The sequence below is a fragment of the Suricata suricatta genome, chromosome 12 (genome assembly GCF_006229205.1).
Source record: "Suricata suricatta isolate VVHF042 chromosome 12, meerkat_22Aug2017_6uvM2_HiC, whole genome shotgun sequence".
Taxonomy (NCBI): Eukaryota; Metazoa; Chordata; class Mammalia; order Carnivora; family Herpestidae; genus Suricata; species Suricata suricatta.
Window position 1 is genome coordinate 24,839,848 of NC_043711.1, and position 27,167 is coordinate 24,867,014.

Genomic DNA, 27,167 nt, shown 5'->3' on the forward strand with positions numbered 1-27,167 from the left:
AAGTCGAGGGAACTCAGATTCCATCCAAGCCCAAGAAGTAACCATGTGTTTATTTTCCAGTTACTACAGTTGTTCCATTTAAAGCTAAATGACTTGTGATTAAATAATTAGCAAAAACTTAAGTAGAAAGTGGAACCAGATAACTCATTCTGAAGCATTCCAAACGGTGGCGAGGATGAGACAATTTTCTTGTGACTACCCTTGACTTCAGAACAGTCAATGTATCCTCTTCCTTCCCTTTGCTCTTATTTTCTCTCCACCTCTTCTCCCTTTACCTCAATTGGCTATAATATGGAAATCATGTACGCTTTTACTATATGCTGAATTTACCAAATAAAGTTTAATATTTTCTTTAAGGAAGGTAAATTAAATCTTTTTATAATATGCCCTCCAAAATCAAATAAAATTATTTTTTTATTTGTCTGTGTTCTATGACTCATCCCCCTCTCCCAGCCCTGCACATAGTAGGTCTAAAATGCTTCAAACTAAAAAAAAAAAAAAAAGATCCCTTTCTGCCTGGACAGCTCCCTTTTTCCAGATGCCTGAAATACATACATTATATTATAAGTAGAAATACTTTACTGTATCAGAATAAGTTTAGTGCTTTTAATCTACTATCCCTTTGCTCATAGTTTCTCTATTTTAACAGCACAAAATTTCCACCAGAACAAGAGGGAATCTTTAGAAGGTTACAATGCTCTCAGAAACTGATGGAGTAATTCCAGGCAGTGTTGTGCTTCTGGTTGCAGTGATCCCACAGTGAACCCCACTTTATCAAGGCTCCAGAAAACTTAGTTCAGTGATATTATCACTCACTTACCTTGTATAGAATTTTCCCCTTTACCATTAGCGATGAGGCTGGCTCTGGCCTCTGAGCAGAAGCAGGGAACACACTATAAACTATGTAAAGCCATTGGGCCAACTTGTTTTCTGTTCCCTTCTGTTTGTTTCCTTACTACTATTTTTTCACTGCTGCTCCTAGGTTATGTTTATGGCTAAAAAGGATGCATTCGTAAGCTGCGGAAGTCCTCCACCCTCTCCATCTCTCCCCCCCGCCCCCCCACCCCGCTCTGATTTCAAAGCCTATGATCTTCCTGTTCTCAAGCCTCCTTAACAGCTTCTTTGATACTGAAGACCAAAGTAGGTGGCAAAGAATGTTAAAAATAAAATAAAATGTTAAAAATAAAAAGGATCAAATGAGCAATATATAAAATATGAAAACATTTTATAAAGCAGCATTATTTGCTCACCTCCATTGTTCCATTGACGATTTGGTTCCCAATTGAAAAGTACTCTGGAGGAAACTCATGAGTCCTAAGGTAGAATGCTACAATTGAGGAGAAGATTCGGATCATAGTTTCATCACTGAAAGTATTGATAGAGCAGATGTTGAAATGTCGAATAAAACGGGGAGTGACTGGATTTCTTCCACCACCTGGAGGGCCCATGGCAGCCATTAGCTCTATGTCAACCAATGTGATTTTACTTGTATCCTTAAGGTCATACCTTGAAAGCACATAAAAATTCCAAAGTAATCAGTTATAAGCCAGTAAAGATAGAATGAAATGTTCATCTGCCTAGAAATGTAATCTGATTTTAGCTTCTCTAAAAGGAAGAACCCTAGGGGTGCCTGGGTGGCTCAGTCGGTTGAGTGTCGAACTTAAGCTCTGGTCATGATCTCTTGGTTCTTGGGTTCAAGCTTGCATTGAGGTCCATGACGACAGCTCAGAGCCTGGAGCCTGCTTCAGATTCTGTCTCCTTCTCTGCCCCTTCCCCACTCATACTGTGTGTGTCTCTCTCTCAAAAATAAAAATAAATAAAAGGAAGAACCCTAGAAAACGCTTGCAGTAGAAAAATAAATAAAATACTTTTTTTAAATCTGACATAACATTATATTCATTTCAGGCACACAACATGATTTCATATTTGTATATATTGTAAAACAATCACCCCAATAAGTCAAGTTAACATCTGTCACCATATAATGACAAAATTTTTTCATGTGATGAGAACTTTCAAATCTACTCCTCTTCTAGCTACTTTCAAATATGCAATACAGTACTATTAACTATAATCACCATGCTATCCATTACTTCCCTCGAATTTACTCATTTTATAACTGGAAATTTGTACCTTTTGACCCCCTTCACCTATTTCACCTATGCCCCCAACCCCTGAGCCTCAGGCAACCACCGGTTTGTGAAGAGAATGTTTTTTAAAGCAGTGTCCTATTTCTCCTTCCAGTGACACTGATTCTGTTGCCAAACTCTGGGTATCTAAAATGTCCTTTACTTTTACCCTTTCCTTTCCAGTTTAACTCTATGTTTTCCCCCCTTAACTCCAAATCCAGAAGCATGGATGAGAGATCATTCCTGTTTGTAGCTGGTTATAGGTAGTGTGACCATATGTGCCATTTTTGTAGGACAATTCTAGTTTGTGTTTGTCCTGGAATAATTATTAATAACACTCCCCTTTTGTGCTCAGAAATGTCCCACTTCAAACAATAAATTATAGAGTCATCCAGTTACTTATAGCAAAGTCCTGATTTTGTTTTCGCATCTCAGATCTTGTCCTCAGAGCCCATAAAGATACCTAAATAGTACCTGTAACACTTTTGTTATGTAGAGAGAGATCCAACGGAGAACAGCAAAGCTCCAAAGAAGTTTTCATCAGAAAGGAATATATGAATAGCTCAACTTAGTTGAAACTACTCAGAATGAAAATGCGCCTATTTCTAACAGGCCATTAAGTCCTTTAATATTGAAGTTCTTACAAAAAGGGGGCAGGAAATGTGAGAGAAATCTATATAGCCAGTCCTTAGTCTAATAGGACCCCCAACAGAAAGTATGAAAATATGACTTGTTTTTTGGCAATGCCCTAATAACTATCCATAGTTATTTACTATCAGTGGTACAATTTAATATTAAATTGCATTAAAAGCCAATGAAATGAAAAAATAAAAGGCCAATAAAATGAGTGAGATAGGTAAGCAATATGAATAAGTGCTCAAGATAAATTTTTAAGTGAAATTAAGTTATAAAACATTGTGTAACATAAGTCAATTTGTTCAAATAAAAATATATTTGTATAGGAAAAAAACCTTGAAGGAATAGGAGTTATCTCCTGGAGGCAGGATTCCAAGGGTCTGCAGTAGTAACAAAAATGTGTTTCAAAAATATGACTTACCTTCAACATTAGTCCACCCTTGCCTTTGATTTAAAAACAAACACAAAAAAACCCATGCATACTGGGCCTTGGGGAAGTATATTTAAAAGGGAGGAATGAAGAATTGTTATCCCTAACTAAACAATACAATGTCTCATATGCTGAAAACTAATCATACCATCATAAAAATGGGATGGAGGAAGCTGAAGAGTTATCTATGAAAGGGCTGTCAAAACCAAGCTATCTCAAAGATATGGCAGTCCTCAACGGTCATATAAAATACAGAGAATTTAAAGTGGCACAAACATAGGGTGCTGATTATGGTAACTTAGGTTGAAGCCTACCCATAAATTCTCAACCCGGGAGAACAGGACTTTGAAAATGTAATCTGTAAGTTATTTTCTGTGATAGAAAATAATAGTGGAAAAGGAAAGAGTTTACTATATTATTGAATAAATACATTTCCAATACTGGATTATCTATCGCAGTGATCCAACTCACATGTTCAGAGGAAAGAATGTCATCAAAAGGTATAGAAAAATCTGCTAAAAATTTGTGTATAGGAAAATCTAAGCAACCATTTTCTCCTATAAATAACTTGAAAAAAATGTATTACTTTGATGTGAGTCAAATAGATAAAGAGAACAAAAATGACTTCAGCATGGCTAATTAAAACTTCAAATAAATAGTTACCAATTCCCACAGTCAAAAAATTGTCGTAGTAATTCAATAGGAGGTTGAGCTCCATATTTCTCCAATGCAGGCATATTCATGTCATCTATAAAAATTATACATTTCTTTCCCATAGGTGGTCCGAAAACTCCTTTGCGTCTTTTATCCAATCTAGACATAATAATATTCTAAAATATAAAGAATAGTATTTAAAAACCATACTTAACATCAGAGGGGAAAAAAAGAATTTACAGTCTAATTATATAAGGAAATATTGGCAAGAAGCACCCTGTGTGTGTTTATATTTATCCATTTTGGGGGTGACATCAAACCTTACATTCAACATCAAAAAGCATTTACTGAATTTCTATGGGTTCAAAATTGTTACATACACATGTTTATATATTTATGTTGCACACAAACACAAAATATCTTTCTCATTGGATACCCCAACATATCTATTAACTTTAACTTACTCAATATCTAAAAGCACTAATCTAAATTTATGCAACTTTGAAATTAAGGGAATTCTACAAGCTTAAAACAGAAATGAATCCCATAGTTCAGGTGAGAATGGATAGACATAAATTTAGGCATGGATGATTAAAATGGTGACTAGAACCCTTTCTCTCTGCTCCTCCCCCACTCACACTCTGTCTCTCTCTCCTTCAAAAATAAATAAATATTTAAAAATTTTTAAAAATAAAATGGTGACTAGAAAAGGTCTCACACAGTGCTTCCAACTTGGCACAAAGATGGGGATGCCCAGATGCAAGGTTCCTGTCACCTAAGGTCATACAATAGTCCATGGTCTGAAAGACCTTTCATGGACAGAGCTTCAGTAGGCAGTAAACGCCCTTAGGGACCATCTAGGAAAGTCTAGAAAGAACAGATGAAATTTCTCACTCGTTCACTCTCTCCTACAGTCTCTTCTCCAGTTAAATCAATTGTGGCTTCTTCTGGGGCTTATAAAAAAGGATGACAGAGCTCAACAATCCAGTATCCGTGCAAAAATGTTCCTTTGAATGTGGTTCCAACCTTACTATTCTCTTGGAAATTTGTAGTTAATTGGGGTATATTTTTTTAATGTTTTTAAAAATTATTTATTTTGAGAGACAGCACATGCATGTGTGCGTGAGCTGGGGAGGGGCAGAGCAGGAGAAAGAGAATCCCAAGCAGGTTCCACTACTGTCAGCACGGAGCCAGACGTGGGGTTCCATCCCAGGAGCCATGAGGTCAGGACCTGAGCCCAAGAGTTGGACACCGGACTGAGCCACCACCCCAACTGGGGCATCTCTTGCCCTTTGTTTTTAAATAGGTGTGTTTAAAATAATGATCAATATTTAACCCAGAAATTTAACTCAAATAGGAACATAAATTTTGTTAAATGTTCTCTTAAAACTGTGTCCTTAAAACTTGTTTTTAAAAACTTACTTATAATGCAACAAACAAGAGTTCTTTGGTTTTATTTAAATTTGTAGAAGACAAAGTGACACAGCCGCTCACTTATACAATTTTAAAAACTAGTCAAATAAGGCAAAAAATGTTTCTGGCTTTAAACTAACCTGAACTTGGTTGGCACTGGTCCGTGCAGAGAAATTAACATAAAAAGGGAAATACTGGTCCTTTTCCAAGTGATTCATTAGTTTATCCTTCACGTACACTGATTTTCCTGTACCGGTTGGGCCCACGAAAAGCAATGGCCTTTATGAAAACAATGAACAGATCATTTGAAAGGGAAAAAAAAGCCAGAATAACATTTTTACTAAAGAAGGCTGAAACTGGTTGAAAACGAATAATCAAATCACCTCCATCTAAAAATTCACATTTTAATCCAAACTGTTATTTCATGGAAGACTGGAAAAAGTGAGGACTAGCACATTTCACTTATGATAGTAACAAACTATTCTTTGGACAAATGTTAACATTACTATGTGTGTCTGCTCAGAAAAGGGATGTGTTTTTGTACTTTTAGTTGGAGGTATGGGCAAGAGGGTACAATGTGGAAAAGACTAATAGGGTAAGACATTAAGACAGGATTAGGCTGTTTCACAATTAGTAAAAAACTAGGTGACCATGAAGTCTAAAGCTAATAGCTATATATACTTCTTAACAGCATTTTAGAATCTAAAATAGCATTTTAGACGAGCCTTTAGAATCATTTGCCTAAAATAGCAAACTCTAAGGAATTCTCCATTCAATAGGACCTCAGGCAGGTTTCTCTCTTTTTTTTTTTTAATGGTTTATTTAATTTTGAAAGAGAGACTGCACGTGGGGAGAGGTAGAGAGGGGAACAGAGTATCCGAAGGAGTCTCTGTGCTGACAGAAGAGAGCCAGATGTGGGGCTCGAATCCATGAACCTGAGCCAAAGTCAGACGCTCAACCAACTGAGCTACCCAGGAGGCCCAGAGTTTCTCATTCTTGAGTGATCATAACTGACTTAAAAAGGAAAAAAATCCTATGAGTTTATGTTCTCAGAACTGTGGGGAATCACAGCGGGGAAATCTTGTTTAGAATTAAAAATTAAACACCGACACTGAGAGGGACAACTTGGCACCCCACAATACATAAAGACAAACATCAGGAAGGGTGCTAAAGCTGAGGAGCAGTGTCCTGCTGTAAGCGGTCATCGAAGGGATCCAAATTATGCTAATATTAATTTTAAAAATTATCACAGAAGCACCATAAAACTGAAGTTCTTCCAGAACTACCCTGACCCCTGAAACTTCATCCACATGTTTCAGTCTAACACTTGCCTTATAGAAAACAATTTATTCACAAAATCTTTAATAAAATTCTGTTTTGGGGGCACTTGGGTGACTCAGTTGGCTTAGAGTTGGACTTCTGCTCAGGACATGATCTCACAGTTCATGGGTTCGAGCCCTGCGTTAGGCTCTGTGCTGACAGCTCAGAGTCCGGAGCCTGCTTCAGATTCTGTGTCTCCCTCTCTCTCTGCCCCTTCCCTGCTCATGCTATGTCTCTCAAAAATAAATAACATTATAAATTTTTTAAATAAATAAAATACTGTTCTTAACTTGGGGCCCAGGGAACAATGGGAAGAAATTCCTATTGTTAGGGAATCTGTGAACTTGGATGACAAAAATGTTGTATTTTTGCTATTACTATCCTTAACTAAAATGGAGAGATTGAATCAATAGTTCCTGTGTCTTGGTCACTAATAGAAATCACAAATATTATTCTAAATATTACAATGGCTACCACTATCTAAAAAATATCACTTATACTTATTACTTCTTCAAAACTGTGATGGGCATCAGACCCACTGCCAAATTGTAGATCTTAATGAGTCAATAAAGAAACACATGCATTACAAACACAGCTCAAATTTTTCAACATTTTAATAAATGTATTTCTACATGTCCTTCCTTTGTAATTTTCTATTTATATGTATTCATTTAAAAGCATTCTAAAAAATAATAAAACATTTTTTAAAAGCATTATTCTGACAAATGGTTCATGGCACAAAAAGGTCAAGGAATTTTTATACTAGGAATTCTGCAAAATTGGCAAGTGCCTTCCTTTCCTTTTTCTTTTCAATATTAGCCTCTAAGTGTAAAAATAAATAAAATAAGTACTGAGTAATGTATAGAAGTTTTGAACCACTATATTGTACACCTGAAACATCTAACACTGTATGTTAACTATACTGGATTAAAAAACATTTTAATGTAACAAAAGAAATAAATTAATGTTCCTTCATGGGTTATTTTTTTTTTTAACTAAACAAGATAAAACTGTCACAAAATTTGCTTAGAAACAGGTCTTCATCAAAAACAAATAAACCATGACATTCATGCACACTAAGTAAGCTTGTCTCATTTAAATAGTATCAATGATAAATTATGCCTAATGTTTTAAAAGAAAAATAACTACAAAAATGTTATTAAGAAAGTTGGTATGCATATGCCTACACTGCAGACTAGGCTTTTGATCAGCTTCCTGTCCTCTTCATTGATGTGCTCCTCTGATTTAAGTCTGAGATTTCCACATTCATCTTAAGCTATGAAGACCTGGTGTAGGATATACTTGAAAAATTCTAAATGGGAGAATGTAGATCATAGTGTGTCCGATACTCAGGAGCATACCAAGTAGAATGCATGCCTTTCGCCAACTGCAAATGAATTTAGCCTTCGGTTACAAATACAAGAAATATAAAGTTTATGAGTCAACAATGGATGGCAGGTAATTTTTTGGAGTAGGCAGTAGAAAACTTGGATTCTAGGTCTACCACTAGTAACAGAGGTCACTGCTGGAAATGTCAATTAGTCCCTGAGGGTCTCCATTATCTGAAAATTGGTGACCTTTAAGTTTACTTCAAAAATCCTATGATCCTATTAGAATGGCACTTTTATATTTAAAATGCATTTTCATAACAGAGTTTCTTACTTTGCATAGGTAATACTCAAGTCCATGAGAAAGGTATATCTAATTGTGTCCATTGTAGGAACTATGATATCTTGAATCTTGACACGTTTTTCTCCTAGATTAATACTTTTAATTAATTCATTCCAGTGGACCCAGCGACCTCGGTGTTTCAACTACAAGAGAACATAAATTTTAAAATAGAATCATGCACTTGATTTCTGAACGTCTCTTTTTAACATACTGTTATCATATTTGCTTTTCAAAACCTTAGTCTATCATAATAATAAAACCTTTTGGAAGAATTATTAATCTAAAATAACATATACATTTTATAGTCATGAAGTAGATTAATTAGCACCTATGACTCCACCACGCAATTTAAGAAACACACATTTATCTTTGGATTAATTATCCCCCTGGTTCAGTGCTATAGATGTCATCAAAGAATCTTTTCCTATATTCCAGAAAATTGTGTATGGATACAGTGTGTGTCTGGATGGTGGTAATTTTCCAAGTTTGGGTGTATATTTCTTTAGTAATTCATATTCTTATTTTTTTAGGGTTTAGCTTTTACTTTTATCAAAGTTACATATGCACATATCTTAGAGTCAAAACTTTTACAAAGTTAAGAAAAAGAGCAGTTTCCCACTCTCGTTTTCTCTTTTCCAGCAGCAACGACCTTTGCCTTGTTAAGCTGGACATTTTGAGATTTACCTCCAACTCAAGGAATCTGCTTGTGTGGTTTTGTTTTTTTTTTTTAGTTTTAGAGATTTTCTTGACTTCCCACTATGACTGATGATGATGAAACTCTCTTTCTGGCCATATTCTTAAAATTCTGTGTTAGCATGGTGTTGGGGAAAGATTTCCACACTAGTAGTCAGGAGAGCTGGACTCAAGTCCTGGCTCTGCTAGCCACTCACCTTTCTAGGCTTGCTTCTTTAGCTCTAAATCCTGAGATTTAGGTAAAGATGTATCTATGCTCTTCACAGATCTTATGTCTCTGTGAAGTAAAATGTGTGTGTCAAGTCATTATTCAGATGCATGCTGTTTAAAAGAATCTTTTTGTGAATTATTATTTTTTAATGCCCATTCATTTTTGAGAGAGAGAGTGAGAGAGTGCACGCAAGTGTGTGGGGAAGCGGCAGAGAGAGAGGGAGAAAAATTCCCAAGCTTCGCACTGTCAGCACAGAGCACAGTGCGGGCTCGAACTCACTAACTGTGAGTTCATGACCTGAGCCGAAATCAATAGACACTTAACTGACTGAGCTACCCAGGTGTCCCATTAATTATTATTTTTAAGTGGAGAAAACAGATTTACTCAAATCTGAAATTATAAAATATCCTTAAAGAAAGTTTATCTATAGTGTCCTCAGGTTAAAGGAGAAGAAGCTTAAGGGACAAAAACACCAAACCCCAGGGGTCAAAACAACTGGGATCCCAGATTTGCCTGCTGATCCAAGACTTTATGTCTTATAACTTACCACAACAAGCATTTTATTTCATACCTCATACATGTAGTCATAGACCAGGCCTTTTTCATCAAAGTGGCATTCCCATTTACCCACAGAGTCTGGCACTGGGTTGTCTACATCTTTTCCAAGTATGATTAACCGTAGAAAGGTGTCAAAAATAATCCGACCTTCTGTATCACAACTCCCTCCAATGGACCAAATCAAAGAAAATATGAAGGAAGCCTGTTGGTTTAAAAAATTGTTTTAATTTAAATTAATTATTTAAAATAAGTTTCTAACAAATTAACTAAAATTTTACATATTAAGGAGGCCTGGTTGACATATTTGGAAAAGGTCAGATCTCCAGGTAAAGTGGAACGGAGCACAACTAAGTCAGAGAGTGTTATTTGTCTGGTACTACCTATCAAAATTTAAAATGCCCATGCCAAGTGGTTTAGGAATTTCTCTTTGAGGATTTCACCCTTGTGTATATTACCACCTGTCAAAATGATGCATATATAAGAATATTTACTGCAGCACTGCTGGTGACAGGCAAAGGTAAGGAGCAACCCAAATGTTCTTCAGTAGGGCTCTATTTAATTGGATTATGCTATGCATACTGGCATACATGCAGCTGTTATAAAGGTTAACTCAGTAAGTCTATAGATATGGGACAATCTGTATAGTATATTGTGAGAAAAGGTGCAAATCCGTATGTATAGTATGTTAACACGTGTAAAAAACGTATTCATATAAGAGAATGTGGATCCAATACCTCCAGCAGGCTACTTAGGGCCCTGGTAATAGTGGTTTCCTTGAGAATGGCTAGGGCACTGGTGTGGAGAGAAAACCTTTTGCCTTTTGATTTTTACGCTAGGTACATGCCTATTTTTTAAAAATCTATCAAATATATATTTTTAAGAGAAAATTTTTAACCAGGTATCAATTTAGAGTAGTTTTTTTTTTTTTTTGAGGGGGTGGCAGAGGGAGGGAGAGAGAGAGAATTTTAAGTAGTCTCCATACTCAGCCCAAAGCCAGACTCAGGGCTTAGATCTCCCAACTATTTTTGGTTGAATCAAAATAAAGAGTCAGACCCTTAACTGATGGAGCCAACCAGGTGCCCCAATTTATATTAGTCTTTAAAAGTGATTCTAACCCACTAAAAAAAATAGAGGGAATTTAGGTTTACCAACAGAATGAAACTTACACACACACACACACACACACACACACACGTATATGTACATATATGCATACATATGCACACATATACACATATATACGTGTTCATATATGCACACACACATACACACACACATAATCCATATATACATATACATCCAAACTACGAAAGTTGTTATACAGGTGACCTAGTCCTAAAATACTTTTATTTTATAAACAGGTAACATTGATAGGTATGGAACAATATTAAAAACTAGTTCTGTAAAAGGCAGTTCTAAACTTCAGGAGAAAAGGGGACACAAATAAACTATGGTTCAAACATGTGTCTTCCATTTCTTCTAATAAAGAAGAAAGGGGAGGAGGAAAGGAGGGGACCCTGAGCAGGAAACCCTGGAACAAGAGATGACAGAGGTAGATTTTTCTGTGGTGACAAGGTGTGGGAAAGCAATGGCAGGGAACCGCTATTACCACAGAGCAGAAGAGAAGGCGAAAGTATTTCATGCCTTCATAAGGTGCCAGATGGTAAAGAAGCACATGGCAGGGAAGAGACCAAAAACACCTCTTCCCTTTGGTTCCCTCAGGGCCCTGTTCTCTGGCCTTCTCTGACACTTTACTCCCTGGACCACGGACTCCTCCCTAACCATGTTCTCTATGGATCCTGTTGGCTCCGCCCCACCGGTGGAATGCCTGTTTCTGTCTCTTAGAGCCACCCTGTAGCAGCCTACATCCTGGCTTCACCTTAAGACAAAATTAATTCGCTTAAGTTGATATTGGATTAATATTAAGTCACCATATTAAGTGTTTATCAAATTGTGGTCTTTCATAAGAATAGGATAGTTTGGGTTCATTTGGGAATATTTTACTTTCTTTAAGATGTTTTTTCAAATCAGAATACCAGGTCAGGGCAACTTCATTACCTTCAGCTACTCTTTCGGCGCTCACCAAAAAACAGCTCTGGAGGTACATTTGATTCTGTAAATAAAATCCCATTAAGTGTAAAACCTACCATAATCCAAACACGAATATGTTTGCTTGTAGGATCATTTTCCAGCACGTCACAGAGTAATACTTCAAAGAGGCGTGTAAGAGATACAACCACATTGCTATCACTTGTAGGAATCAGTTCCTGCAAAGTGAAAAGGATAAGACACTTTACCTTCATCTTACTTGGAGGATAAAAAATGATAAATAATTCATTAAAAAATTCCTCACACCAGTCAAAATGGCTAGTATCAAAAAGAATAGAAATGACAAGTGTTGGCAAGGATGCGGAGAAAAGGGAACCCTTACACACTGTTGGTGAGAATATAACCCGTTATAACCACTCTGGAAAGCAGCGTGGACGTTCCTGAAAAAATTAGAAATGGAATTATCATCTGGTCCAGCAATTCCACTTCTGGGTATTTACCCAAAGAAAATGAAAACACCAATTCAAAAAGACACACCTATGTTTATTGCAGTGTTATTTACAATAGACACAATATGGAAGCAACTCAGGTGTCCAGATGAATGGATGAAGAAGCTCTGTGGGGTATATAGGACGGAAGGCTACTTAGCCGTGAAAAGGCATGAGATCTTGCCGTCTTCAACAACCTTGACGGACCTGCACGATATTATACTAAATGAAATAAATCAAACAGAAGAAGACAAATGATTTTGCTCATATATGGACACTTAAAAAGCAAAAAAAAAAAACCAACATAAAATAGAAACACTTCATTGAATATAGAGAACTGATGGTTGCTAGAGGGAAGGGAGTGGGCGTGTGGGCAAAACAGGTGAAGGAGATTAAAATAACAAAATAAAAAGTGATAAAAGTACGTATGGCTTTTATAATATTTAAACTTAAAGAATTTAAACTGTGGGCATGATAAAAACATCTCTCATGGATCTTAGTTTATCCTATTACACAATTGTACATAATATATGCTTATTCTAAATTCTCTGAGAAATGAAACCTAGCTACTATAAGAATATAAACAGTGTTCTAAGGATAGCTGAAATGAACTCTCTAACAGCCATTCATTCATTCTTTTCAACATTTATGTAAAACATACTACACCTATATACCAGGCTAGGAGATATGCAAATAATATGCAAGATCCCTGAAAAGGATATTGAAATTAAATAGACAAAAAATAATCTGGTGTAATAATGACATGACAGAGGAAGTCCCACGGAAGGGGGTGGGTGGGAGAAGACACTAGACTCCAGATCCCAGGCCCAGGGAAGAGGACAAAAAGGGAAATTAGGAGAGAAGTAATTCAAAGAAAGCTTCCCAGATAAAGGCTTGGTTGAGCTAGATTTGGAAGAAAAAGGTGAGTTAGCCAGGTGCAGAGGGCAAGGATATTCAAAGACAGGAGAACTATACATACACAGAAATTGGGGTGTGAACAGACCTAGGGTATTAGAAGGAGTCGGTGGAATGTAACAATAGAGTGTGAAAGGAGAATGATAAGAAATGAGTCTTGAGAAGCAGACAGAGGTCAGATCCTGAAAGGTTTTAAAGGCTGCAGGTAAGGATCTACTGCTCTGAGGTGGTGGGTTCCAACGAAGGGCAAGTACAGGAGTTCATGGAATGAAGCTGTGTTTTGGAATCTTTGTTCTGGTAGTACGTTGCAGTCTGGACCAGAGCAGCTCTGTTATATTGATTCAGGCAGGAAATTATAAAGGTTAGAAGTGAGGCTACAATACAAGGAAGGAAGGGTGGTCAGAGGAACCTGGATGGAGAGGCGAGGACAGATATAAAAGTTAGCAAGGAGGGAAAAACCAACAGATCCCGGGCACTAACTAGAATATGGGAAAAAAATTATGAGAAGAAAATCCATCACTCATGAGAAAGATGGAGTCTACTTTGTATTATTTGCAGCATATAGTATTAGAGTTTTTTGCTTTTGTTTTAGATTTTAAGTAACCTCTACACCCAATGTGAGGCTCGAACTTACAACCCCAAGACCAAGAGTCACATGCTTCACCAACTGAGCCAGCTGGGGACCCCTGCTATTTGAGTTTTAAATTTAGAACAAACTGAAAAATTACTTTATATTTTCTCTATGAAGACATTGTACAAAATTTTCATGAAGTGGAATTCATTTTTTTCTTATGTGCAGAAAATTTTTCCTATCTCTAAAATAGTATTTTAGGATTAAAAAAAAAAACCTACTGAAAACCCTTTTTCCCTTCTCAATATCAATATATTAACTTATATGTAAGTAATTAATGTGTGTGAGAGCATGTGTGTATAGCAGGTTGAATCCCCCAAAAAGAGGGGCCCACGTCCTAATCCCAGCAACCCATGAAGGTGATCTTACTTGGAGAAAGGGTTTTGGAAGACATAGTTAAGGATCTCAAGACGAGGAGATCATTCTGGAATATCTGACCCTAAGTCCTTATAAGAGTCTCACAGTAAAGAGACAGACTAAAGGCCAGAGGGTGGGGCAAAGACCCCAATACAAAGGTATATGAAGTAAGCAAGATTAGGGATTCAGGGAGAAAACGCCCCCCAAATTATTACTACAACAGAAAGCTCCTTTCACAGGAAATACCAGATTAGGCAAACAGGTAAATGTGGCTACAGACCTCTGCCAGTGAAGTCACCCAGAGCAGAGTGAATTAGCAAAAGAAAGGTGCCTTGTTAACCCTGAGGTTACATGCTTTGTCTTATCCCCTCAGCTAAGTTAAAGAAACAGGCTCCTCAGGTCTGCCATTAACAACCATCTGCCTGGCACCAGAATTTTGTTTTATATTGACCCAAACCCCTAACACTGTATATCTTCAAAACCCCCTTTCCCTCATGCCCATGAGTTAATGTTCATAGATTCATTGTCTTTTTGTGTACACCCATCATGTTTGTAAGCTTTCTGGTCTTAGTAAATACAGAGCAAGGACCTTATTTGGAGCTCCTGTCTTTCCCCAGACATTAGCCATCTCTCACATTTTAATCCTCCACCCACTTTCTTAATGGACAAGAAAGAACTTTAGACCCAGAGTCTATGACACTGAAAGAAGAAATAATACCAATCCTTCTTAAACTCTTGCAAAACATAAAGGTAGAGGAAATACTTCCAGGCTCATTCTAGGAGGCTAGAATCACCTTGATACTAAAACCAGATGAAGATATCACAAGAAAAGAAAATTATAGGCCAACATCTCTGATGAACATAAATGCAAAAATCCTCAATAAAATACTAGCATGCTGAATTCAATACACCAAGAAGATTACACACCATAACCAAGTGGGATTTATCCCTGGAATCCAAGAGATATGCAAATTAATGTGATGCATACACCACATTAACAGAATGAAGGACAAAAATCACATTTTCATCTCAAGGGATTCAGAAAAAGCATTGACAAAGTTCAACACCCATTTATAATAAAAACTCTCAACAAAATAGATATAAAGGGAAATCTCTGCAGTGAAAAAGAAGACATTTATGAAAACCCACAGCTAAATTATAATCCATGGGATCAAACTGAGAGCTCTTCTGCTAAGATCTGGTGTGAGGCAAGGATGCACACTCCCACCACTTCTTTTTTCTTTTATAGTTTACTGTCAAGTTGGTTTCCATATAACACCCAGTGCTCATCCCAACAAGTGCCCTCCTCCATGCCCATCACCCCCTTCCCCTCTCCCCCACCCCCATCAATCCTCAGTTTGTTCTCGGTATTTAAGAGTCTCTTATGGTTTGCCTCCCTCCCTCTCAACTATTTTCCCCCTTCCCCTCCCCCATGGTCCTCTGTTAAGTTTCTCCTGTTCCACATGAGTGAAAACATACAGTATATGTCCTTCTCTGCCTGACTTAATTTCACTTAGCATAATACCTGCGCATTCCATCCACATTGCTACAAATGGCCACGTTGCTACAGATTTCATTTTCTCATTGCAATGTAGTATTCCATTGTATAGATAAACCACATCTTTTTTATTTTTTTATTTTTATTTTTGAGAGACAGAGAGAGAGTACGAGCAGGGGAAGGTCAGATAGAGAGGGGGAGACACAGAATCTGAAGACAAGCTCTGGGCTCTGAGCTAGCTGTCAGGACTGAGCCCGACATGGGGCTCGAACCCACAAACCATGAAATCATGACCTGAGCTGAAGTGGGACACTTAACCGACTGAGCCACCCAGGTGCCCCTAAACCAGATCTTCTTGATCCACTCATCAGTTGATGGACATTTAGGCTCTTTCCATGATTTGACTATTGTTGAAAGTGCCACTATAAACATTGGGGTACATGTGCCCCTATACCTCAGCACTTCTGTATCCCTTGGGTAAATTCCTAGCAATGCTATTACTGGGTCATAGGGGAGTTCTATTATTAATTCTTTGAGGACCCTCCACACTGTTTTCCAGAGTGGCTGCACCAGTTTACATTCCCACCAACAGTGTAGGAGGGTGCCCATTTCTCCACATCCTCGCCAGCATCTATAGTCTTCTGATTTGTTCATTTTAGTCACTCTGACCAGTGTGAGGTGGTATCTTAGTGTGGTTTTGATTTGTATTTCCCTGATGAGTGATGCTGAGCATCATTTCATATGTCAGTTGGCCATCTGGATGTCCTTTTTGGAAAAGTGTCTGTTTATGTCTTCTACCCATTTCTTCACTGGATTATTTGTTTTTTGGGTGTGAAGTTTGGTGAATTTCTTGTAGATTTTGGATACTAGCCCTTATCTGATATGTCATTTGCAACTATCTTTTCCCATTCTTTCAGTTGCCTATTAGTTTTCTTGATTGTTTCCTTTGCAATGCAGAAGCTTTTTATCTTGATGAGGTCCCAATAGTTCATTTTTTCTCTCAATTCCCTTGCCTTTGGGGATGTGTTGAGTAGGAAATTGCTGTGGTTGAGGTCAAGGAGGCTGTTTCCTGCTTTCTCCTTTAGAGTTTTGATGGTTTCCTGTCTCACATTGAGGTCCTTCATCCATTTCGAGTTTGTTTTTGTGTATGGTGTAAGAAAGTGGTCTAGTTTCATTCTTTTACATGTTGCTGTCCAGTTCTCCCCAGCACCATCTGTTAAAGAGGCTGTCTTTTTTCCATTGGATACTCTTTCTTGTTTTGTCAAAGATTAATTGGCCATACATTTGTGAGTCCAATTCTAGCTTCTCTATTCTATTCCATTGGTCTATGTGTCTGTTTCTGTGCCAATACCATACTGTCTTGATGATGACAGCTTTGTAGTAGAGGCTAAAGTCTGGGATTGTGATGCCTCCCATTTTGATTTTCTTTTTCAATATTACTTTGGCTATTAGAGGTCTTTTGTGGTTCCATGCAAATTTTAGGATTGTTTGTTCTAGCTTTGAGAAGAATGCTTCACCACTTCTTTTCAACAAGACGTACTGACTACAGCAATTAGACAAGAAATAAAAGCCATCCAAATCAGAAAAGAAGTAAAATGGTCTCTATATGCAGATGACATGATCCTATATGTAGAAAACGTTAAAGACCACAAGCAAAGAAATACCTTTAAGAGCAAACTAATTCGGTAAAGCTATAGGATACAAAATCAACATACAAAAATCATTTTTTAAAAAATCAGTTGCATGTGTTTACACCAACAGTGATCTATCTGGCAAGGAAATCAGGAGAACAATTCAACTCATGATAGCATCACAAAGAATAAAATACTAAGGAATAAATTTAACTAGGAACAAGAAAGAGCTGCACATTGAAAATTATATTAATGAAAGAAATTGAAGACAACACAAATAAATGCAAAAATATCCTGTATCCATAGACTGGAAAATTAGCATTATTAAAATGTCCATACTACCTAAAGTGATCTACAGATTCAGTGTAATTCCTATCAAAATTCCAGTGGCAGTTTTTGCAAAAATAAAAAAAAAAACAATTCTAAAATTTGTCTGGAACCACAAAGACTCTGAATAGCCAAAGTAATCTTAAGAAAGAAAAACAGAGTTGAAAGCATCACACTTTCTGATTTCAAATTATATTACAAAGCTCTAGTGATCAAAACAGTATGGTGCTGGCATAAAAACAGACATATAAACCAATGGGAGAGAGTAGAAAATCCAAAGTAAATCTAAGCATATACATTCAACTGATAAGGGCAACAAGAATACACAAAGTAAAAAGGATGATCTCTTCAATACATAGTGTTGGGAAAATTGGATATCCACATATAAAAGAATGAAACTGGACCATTATCTTACACCATACACCAACATTAACTCAAAATGGATTAAAGACTTAAATATAAAACTCGAGACCATAAAAATCCCAGAAGAAAACATAGGGGAAAAGCTCTTTTTAAAAAAATTATTTGGGGGCGCTTGGGTGGCTCAGTCGGTTAAGCTTCTGGCCTCGGCTCAGGTCAGATCTCACGTTCATGGGTTCGAGCCCTGCATCAGGCTCTGTGCTGACAGCTAGCTCAGAGCCTGGAGCCTGCTTCCGGTTCTGTGTCTCCCTCTCTCTCTGCCCCTCCCCCTCTCATGCTCTGTCTCTCTCTGTATCAAAAATAAGTAAAACATTAAAAAAATTATTTAACCTCAAGTTAGCATACAGTGTAGTATTGGTTTCAAGAGTAGAACCCTGTGATCCTCACTTACATATAACACCAAGTGTTTATCCCAACAAGTAACCTCCTTAATGCCCATCACCCATCTAGCCCATCTCCCCAACACACCCCCTCCAGCAACCTTCAGTTTGTTCTCTGTATTTAAGAACCTTTTATGGTTTGCTGCCCTGTTTTTCTTATTTTTCCTTCCCTTCCCATATGTTTATCTGTTTTATTTCTTAAACTCCACATGAGTGAAATCAAATGGTATTCTTCTTTCTCTGACTTATTTCACTTAGCATAATACACTTAAGTTCCATCCATGTTGTTGTAAATGGCAAGAATTCGTTCTTTTTGATTGCCAAGTAATATTCCTTTGTATGTATATGTATACACACACCACATCATCCTTATCCATTCATCTATCTATGGACACTTGGGCTGCTTCTATAATTTGGCTATTGTAGATAATGCTACTATAAACTTCATGGTGTATATCACACTTAGAATTAGTATTTTTGTATTCTTTGGATAAATACCTAGTAGTGCAATTACTGAATAGTAGGGTAGTTTTTTGTTTGTTTGTTTTTTTTTTTTACTTTTTGAGGAAGCTCCATACTGTTTTTCAGCATGGCTGTACCAGTTTGCCTTCCCACCAACAGTGCAGGAGGGTTCCCCTTTCTCCACATCCTCATCAATACCTATTGTTTCCTGTTTTTGAATTTAGCTATTCTGATAGGTGTTAGGTGGTATCTCATTATAGTTTTCATTTTATTTCCCTAATGATCAGTAATGTTGACCATCCTTTTCTGGGTCTGTTAGCCATCTGTGTATCTTCTTTGGAAAAGTGTCTATTCCTATCTTTTGCCCATTTCTTCACTGGATTATTTGGTTTCTTTGGGTGCTGAGTTTGATAAATTCTTTATAGATTTTGGATACTAACCCTTTATTTGATATGTCATTTGCAAATATCGTCTCCCATTCTGTCAATTACCTTTTGGTTCTGTTGATTGTTTCCTTTGCTGTGCAGCTTTTTATCTTGATTAGGTCCCAATTGTTCATGTTTCCTTTTATTTTTTTAATGTTTATTCATTTTTGAGAGAGAGAAAGACTGAGCATTAGTAGGGGAGGGGGAGGGGAGAAGGAGACACAGAATCTGAACCAGGCTTCCAGGTTCCAAGCTTTCAGCACAGAGCCAGATGTGGAGCTCAAACTCATGAATTGTGAGATCATGACCTGAGCCATAGTCAGATGCCCAACTGACTGAGCCACCCAGGCACCCTTCATTTTTATTTTTATTCCCTTGTCTCCAGAGACATGTCTAGTAAGAAGTTGCTGTAACTGAGGTCACAAAAAGGCAAAGAGGTTTCTGCCTGTTTTCTCTAGGATTTTGATGGCTTCCTGTCTCACATTTAGGTCTTTCATCCATTTCAAATTTATTTTTGTGTGTGGTGAAAGAAAGTGGTCCAGTTTTATTCTTTTGCAGGTTGCTGTCCAGTTTTCTCAGCACCATTTGCTGGAAAGACTTTTTCCCATGGGATATGCTTTCCTTCTTTGTTGAAGATTAGTTCCCATACATTTGTTGCTCCATTTCTGGGTTCTCTGTTCTTTTCCATTGATTTACATGTCTATTTCTGTGCCAGTATCATACTGTCTTGATGATTACAGCTTGGTAAAACAGCTTGAAGTCCAGAATTGTGATGCCTCCAGCTTTAGTTTTCTTTTTCAACAGTATATTAACTATTCAGGGTCTTTTCTGGTTCCATACAAATTTTGGAATTGTTAGTTCTAGCTCTGTTAAGAATCCTGGTGTTATTTTGATAGGGATCACATTGAATTGTGAATTGCTTTGGGAAGTATAGACATTTTAACAGTATTTATATCTTGAAAGTCTCCTTGAAATTGGCCTTAGCAATAATTTTTTGGATAAGACAAAATCTCAGTTAACAAAAACAAAAATAAAGTAGGACTACATCAAACTAAAACTTCTGCACAGTAAGGGAAATTATCAACAAAACGAAAAGGCAACATTTAAATTCACAGAAAATATTTGCAAACCATGTCTCCGATAAGGGGCTAATATCAAAAATATATAAAAACACACACAACAGTAAAAAAAAAAATCCAATTTAGAAATGAGCAAAGGACCTGAATAGACACTTTTTCCAGGGGAGACATGCAAATGGTTAACAAGTATATGAGAAGGCACTCAACATCACTAATCATCAGAAAAATGCAAATCAAAGCTAAAATGAGATATCACCTTACACCAATAGGAAGAAAAGATGAAAGATGCCAAGTGTTGGTGAGGATGTGGAGAAAAGAGAACCCTTGTGCACTGATGGTATGAATGTAAATTGGCACAGCCACTGTGGAAAACAGTATGGAAGACCCTCAAAAAACTAAAAATAGAACATGTAATCTAGCAATCCCTCCTCAGGACATGAAGTCAGTACCTTAAAGATGTATCTGCACTCCCATGTTCATTGCAGCATTATTCCCAATAGCCAAGATAGGGACATAAACTAAGTGTTCACTGATGGACAAATGGATAAAGAAATTGCCATATATATATATATATATATATATATATATATATACACACACACACACACACACACACACACACACACACACATATATAACAGAATATTAAGACTTAAATTATTAATATTAATACTATATTATTAGTATTATTAAGACTTTAAAAAGAATGACCTTGTTATTTGCAACATGGGTGCACTATAAGACATTATGAAAAGTGAAAAAATCCCAACACAGGAACAAATTGCATGATGTCACTTATATGTACAATCTAAAAGTTGAATACATAGAACTGGAGTGAAATGGCAGTTACCAGGGGTGGGGAGGTGGGGGAAATGGGGAGGCATTGGGCAAAGGGTACAAAGTTGCACTTATATTTATAATTATAAATTATTAAAAATTTTTAAATCCAGAGAGCTAAGCATATAGCTGTACAAATATAACTAGGGGAATTTGAATAATATCAGTAGATAGTATCAATGTCAATATCCTTATTGTGATATAATATAGTCTTGCAAAATGTTACTATTGGGGGAAATTGGGTGAAGTAAGCACAGGATCTATTACTTCTTAAAACTGCATGTGAATCACTGTTTATCACAATAAATATTCAATTTTAAAAAGTGGATACTAAAGGTGAAGGAGAAACTGATTTTGGTTATTTATCCTACTATTGTAACTAGCCTCAGTCAAGTTCAATGGAAACTAAAGAAACTTGAATGGGTCAGAGTGTTACCTTGCATTTTTTCTTACGAAGTATTAAAGAAGGCTTTATTAACCAGTCAAAGAGTCCTCTCAGAAGAGCTTGATGATCTGGTTCTTGTAGAGGTCCTTTCAGAGAATTCAACCAGGAGGTTACAATTGGTTCCCACCCTAACTGTGACGGCTCCAAATAAATCATGCCACAGCGGCTTACGGTGGCAGGCTAGAGAAAAAAGACAAGTTTTCTTTTTCCATTATTGCTTTTATGCCAGTAGTACCTGGCAGTCATTAATTACTTCTCTGAATGACTTACAAGGCCTGTCATGATCTTGGGCCCGTCTTCCTCTACAGCCTCACAGACATTAGATGAAACGCTGGCAATTACAGCCCCCCAGAGGCGTCATGGCTGCAGGTCTTTACATATCACGTTGTCATGATTGGGGATGCCCAGTCCCAACCAGTCTCCCTAGAGAAGTGTTACCCTTCACAGCCAGATCAAATACTCAAGCATTTTCCATGGTCCTCCTCTACCCATTCGCCTCTCGGACACCGACCCCTCCATATTCTTAGAGCACTTACACGTAGCAGTATAGTGGGATTACTTATTAGCATGCTTCTCATCCTCCCTAAAGGAACTGTACACTGTGTCTTATTCATCTTAGTATTCCTGGCCCCTAACTTGTCTTCTGACACATAATAAAAAATACTTATTGACCAAATGAACAAATAAACAACCTACTGTTCTATTAAAACATGAACTTACCGAAGCCTGGGAAAGGTCCATTGCTTCAAAGATGAGGCTCATTTGAGGGGACATCTGGATGATTTCTCCACTCATAAGGCAAAGCTAAAGGCAATTATTTTTCAAATGTTTATTTTTTAAAAACTCAAACTTCTTAAATAAAAATATATTGTATGTATAATATAATGTATGGAAGTATTAGAATGGAAGTCAGAAAATTGTAACCTAGATTTAGCTTGGTCAGTTACCTACCAGGTAAGAAAATACACAACCATCTCTGACTCCCAGCTTCTTCATCTATAAACTGAGATAATTTCTCTCCCATTGAGTTAGGCAGGAGGAGAACTAGATGACACACTGAAAAAATCCTATACAAGTCTCAGTTCTTGCTATTAATAAAATTATACCAGTTAGGCACCTGGCTAGCTTAGTCATTTAAGCATCGGACTTCAGCTCAGATCATGATCTCACATTTCTTGAGTATGAGCTCCACAGGTGCTCTCTGATGTCAGAGCAAAGCTCCCTATGGATCTTCTGTCCCCCTCTCTCTCTGCCCCTCCCCCAAACATGCTGTCTCAAAAACAAACATTTTAAAAATTACATGGGTTGCTGGAAGGGAGATGGGTGGGAGGGATAGGCTAAATGGGTGATGGGCACTAAAGAGGGCATTCATTGGGGTGAGCACTTGGTATTATATGTAAGTGATGAAACACTGGGTTCTACTGAAGCCAATACTACACTGTGTATTAACTTGAATTTAAATAAATACATTTTTAATTTTGATGTTTATTTTCTTGACAATGAGAGGATGCACAGAGGAGGGGCAGAGAGCAAGGGAGATACAGAATTCAAAGTATGCTCCAGGCTCTGAGTTGTCACCACAGAGCCCAGTATAGGGTTGGACCCATGAACTGCAAGATCATGACCTGAGCCGAAATTGGACTTTTAACCAACTGAGCCACCCAGGCTCCCCTAAGTAAATAAATTTTTAAGAATTACATGAAATACTCCTGACTTTATACAGTTGTCAAAAGGCCTCTTTATTAATAAAAAGAAGAAAAATTGAAAATAAAGAATAATATGAACACTAATGTACCCATCTCCTGTGTAACCAATGTTAACATTTTCCCATATTTGCTTCCTTTTTTCAGAAAGTATTCTTAAGGGGCACCTGGCTAATTCAGTTGAGCATGCAACTCTTGACCTTCAGGTTGTGAGTTCAACCCTCATATTGGGTGCAGAAATTACTTTTTAAAAAAAAAGATACTGAGGAATAAAACATTAAAGAACATTATGCATACCATGGCATTTCACATCCAAATATGTCAATATTCAGCTCTTAAAAAATAAAGGGTTTTGAGGGCACCTAATGGTTAGTCAGTTAAGTGTCCAACTCTAGGTTTCTGCTTAGGTCATGATCTCATGGTTTGTGAGACTGAGCCCCACATAAGGCTCTGCATCGACAGTGCAGGGTACTTGTTTGGGGTTCTCTTTCTCTCTCTCTCTGCCCCTCCCCCACTCACTCACACTCTCTCTCTCTCTCTCTCTCTCTCTCTCAAAATAAATAAATCAACTTAAAAAAATAAACTGTTTTCTGTATCACCTCAGTAATATTATCACACCTAACAAAATTATCAATAACTCCATTTTTAAATTTTTTTAAATGTTTTATTTATTCTTGAGAGAGAGAGAGACAGCATGAGCAGGGGAGGGGCAAAGAGAGGAGACACAGAATCCAAAGACAGGCTCCAGGCTCTGAGCCAGCTGTCAGCACAGAGCCTGTTACGGGGCTCAAACCCATGAGCTGTGAGGTCATGACCTGAGCCAAAGTTGGACGCTCAACTCATTGAGCCACCCAGGTGCCCCCCAAAACTCCTTAATAACATCTGATACTCAGCCAGTACTCAAATTTCCTCAGTTACATTAGGAATGTCTTTTCAACTGACTTACTCAAATTGAAATTCAATCATGGGCCATGCATTGTGTTTAATATGGGGGACATAGATCACTTTTAATCTAAAACATTCCTCTTTAAGAGAGAGGCAAACCAAGAACAATACTCTTAAGATAGAGTGAGACAAAGCATAAGTGGGGAGGGTCAGAGAAAGAAGGAGACAGAATCTGAAGCAGGCTCCAGGCTCTGAGCAAGCATTCAGCACAGAGCCCTATGTGGGGCTCAAATCCACCAACCATGAGATCATGACCTGAGCTGAAGTTGGATGCTTAACCGACTAAGCCACTCAGGCACCTTTATCGGTAACTTTTAATAATTTTAATAATTAATATTAATTGTGGATATACCAAATTAATTTCATTTTTAAGTTTTTTTCCAATTCTTCCTCTTCATTCATTTTTCAGGATTTCTTCTCTAATACCATCACGTTAGTCCCACTTTTGCCCCTATCTAGTTAAATGTGGACAATGTGGCATTTAGTATTCCTGGTCCTCTGTAAGATAAATGAATGGCCTAGAGCCGGATTGTCTGACATGCTAGCCCAGTAGTCATACGTGGCTATTTATATTTTTTACTAATGAAATTAATTTAAATAACTTCATCTTAAGTAGTGAAAATTAAATAAATTTAAAGTCAGTTCTTCAGTTGCACTAAGCCAAATTTCAAATGGTCAGTAACCATATGTGACTAGTATCTACCTTCCTGGACAATGCAGACACTTCCATCATTGTAGAAACGTCTATTGGACAATGCTGGTCTAGAAGACTTTTAATTTTCTACCAGGTTATTTCAGGAAACATTCTCTCATTTACTTCATATTTGGGAGATGGAGTCAGCTTTCTCCTCACTCCTCCATAGTGTTTCCTAACTACTCTACCCTACTCTCTCCAACTTCTCCTTTGACAACCCATGCTCCCTACTGTCACTCACCAGCACCCAAGCATTCCCATTGTTAGCTAAAGCCTTTAACACATGGCTCAATTTTTTTCACTCTGGCCTGATCCCAGGTTCCTGAGTGGGGAGCATTTCAATATGGCAGCCCCTCAGATCCCTGACTACCCTGTCTTCACTTACGTTTCTCCTACTACACCCCAGCCATCCTGTTTATATACCTGGGACCTTCTCTCCTGGAACACTACACAATTCTGAAATACTAAATTCAAGCTTCCCAGCTTCTCTCTCCAGTTTCCAATCCATCCACTGGTCTTACTCATCTACTCACTCATCTTCTCCACTTACTCTCCACTTTCAAATCCCTACTGTTTTCACTTCCTTCATTATTAAGCACCTTCCTTCCATGGCCTAGCTGTTCTAGCACTCTCCTACCAGTATCTTTAAAGTCTTTCTGTACTTCCAGTCCAGAAACATAATCTACACTCACATCCAAGCTGCTTAGACCGGTAGGGAAAATCTCACAAAGGTAGACCTTGGCACTACTACTCCTGATCCTCAGACATGCTTCTGTGCTTTCCTAGGCAGTTATCTTTCCCATTTTCCATGACTAGTTTAAACCTTCCTCTTTTTCTCCTCCAGTGTGCAAAGAACCAGGGTCTACCACTTCACAAAGAAAAAATAAATCAAAAGGATTTGCTTCAGATTTCCACTATCATATCCATACATCCACCTATATCTCTACCTAGCCTTTTCCTACTTTCCTCTCATCCAGTAGGAGACAATCCTCCCACCTGGCTCTCAATTGGACTTTGATTAACCCCTCTCCTTTTCTGAATCATTGCTACTTCTTAGCTCAATCAATGTAACTGAAAGAAAATGAATAAATGACCAACCACCTATGAAAATGTGCTGGTATATTTGTTTGAATGCTAATTAATTTGTTTATTTAGTAGTGTGATTATTTCATGTAAGTATGAAAATAAGTTGTGATATATGTAGTGGAATACCAATATAGATATAAGAATAAATAAATAAATAAAATGGAAGTACAACACCATGAATATCACAGATACCACATTGACCACAAGAAGGAAAATACTCAGAAGTATGATTCCATATACGAAGTATGATTCCATATACGAAGTTCAAGAACCAGCAAAACTAATTTATCACAGAAGTCAGAATAGCAATTGCCCCAGGGAGGAGGGTATATTGATTCAGAAGGAATGTGAGTGTAGCTTGTAGAGTGCAAGAAATTTTATGCATCTTTATTTGAATGATGGTTATATGAATGCACATATAAGTTTTAAAATAAAGTACAGAATCTAAACTTAAAATTAGTCACATTTTATAGTTTACATATGATCTCTCAATTTAAATAAATGCTAGAGGACTTCCATTTTCTAGTTCTTTTCCTATTTCACAGCTTCTAAGGTAATGCAGCACATAAAGGTACCAAAGAATTCAATGGTTTTTTTTAAATGTTTATTTATTTTTGAGAGACTGAGGGAGACAGAGTGCGAGTGAGGGAAAGGCAAAGGTAGAGAGAGAGAGAGGTAAAGAGAGAGACCGAACCAGGTTCCAGGTTCTAGCTGTCAGCACAGAGCCTGGTGCAGGGCTTGAACCCATGGACTGTAAGATCATGACCGAGCTGAAGTGGGAAGTTTAACCAACTGAGCCACCCAGGTGCCCTGAATTTAATGTTTTCAAAAAGGAATGAGGCCCTTTAATTTTCTCCTAGTACATTAAAGTTCTATAAGAAACCATAATATAGGAGTGACTTAACACCTACTACAATACCACATTTTCCTGTTAACACGCAGTTAATATATTTTTATTCTACAAAAATATTAAGCAGAGGATTTACTATAGCATTCATTGAAAAGATAATTTATAAACTTACTACACTTGCTGCATCCTTTGCTTTAAATATATAGTCATAGTCAATTAGTTGTTGAACA

General features: G+C 37.3%; 1 protein-coding gene across 1 annotated transcript in view; it reads right to left on the minus strand.

The window, feature by feature from the left end:
- DNAH12 (dynein axonemal heavy chain 12) overlaps positions 1–27,167 on the minus strand; it is a 169,930-nt gene that overhangs the window by 75,988 nt on the left and 66,775 nt on the right. The window contains exons 32-39 of the mRNA XM_029917884.1: positions 22,380–22,463; positions 21,651–21,839; positions 11,863–11,982; positions 9,729–9,917; positions 8,245–8,396; positions 5,403–5,541; positions 3,859–4,025; positions 1,251–1,506 (exon numbers count right to left, since the gene is read on the minus strand). Of these exons, the coding sequence (XP_029773744.1) occupies positions 1,251–1,506; positions 3,859–4,025; positions 5,403–5,541; positions 8,245–8,396; positions 9,729–9,917; positions 11,863–11,982; positions 21,651–21,839; positions 22,380–22,463 (1,296 nt within the window). The remainder of the gene's footprint in view (positions 1–1,250; positions 1,507–3,858; positions 4,026–5,402; positions 5,542–8,244; positions 8,397–9,728; positions 9,918–11,862; positions 11,983–21,650; positions 21,840–22,379; positions 22,464–27,167) is intronic.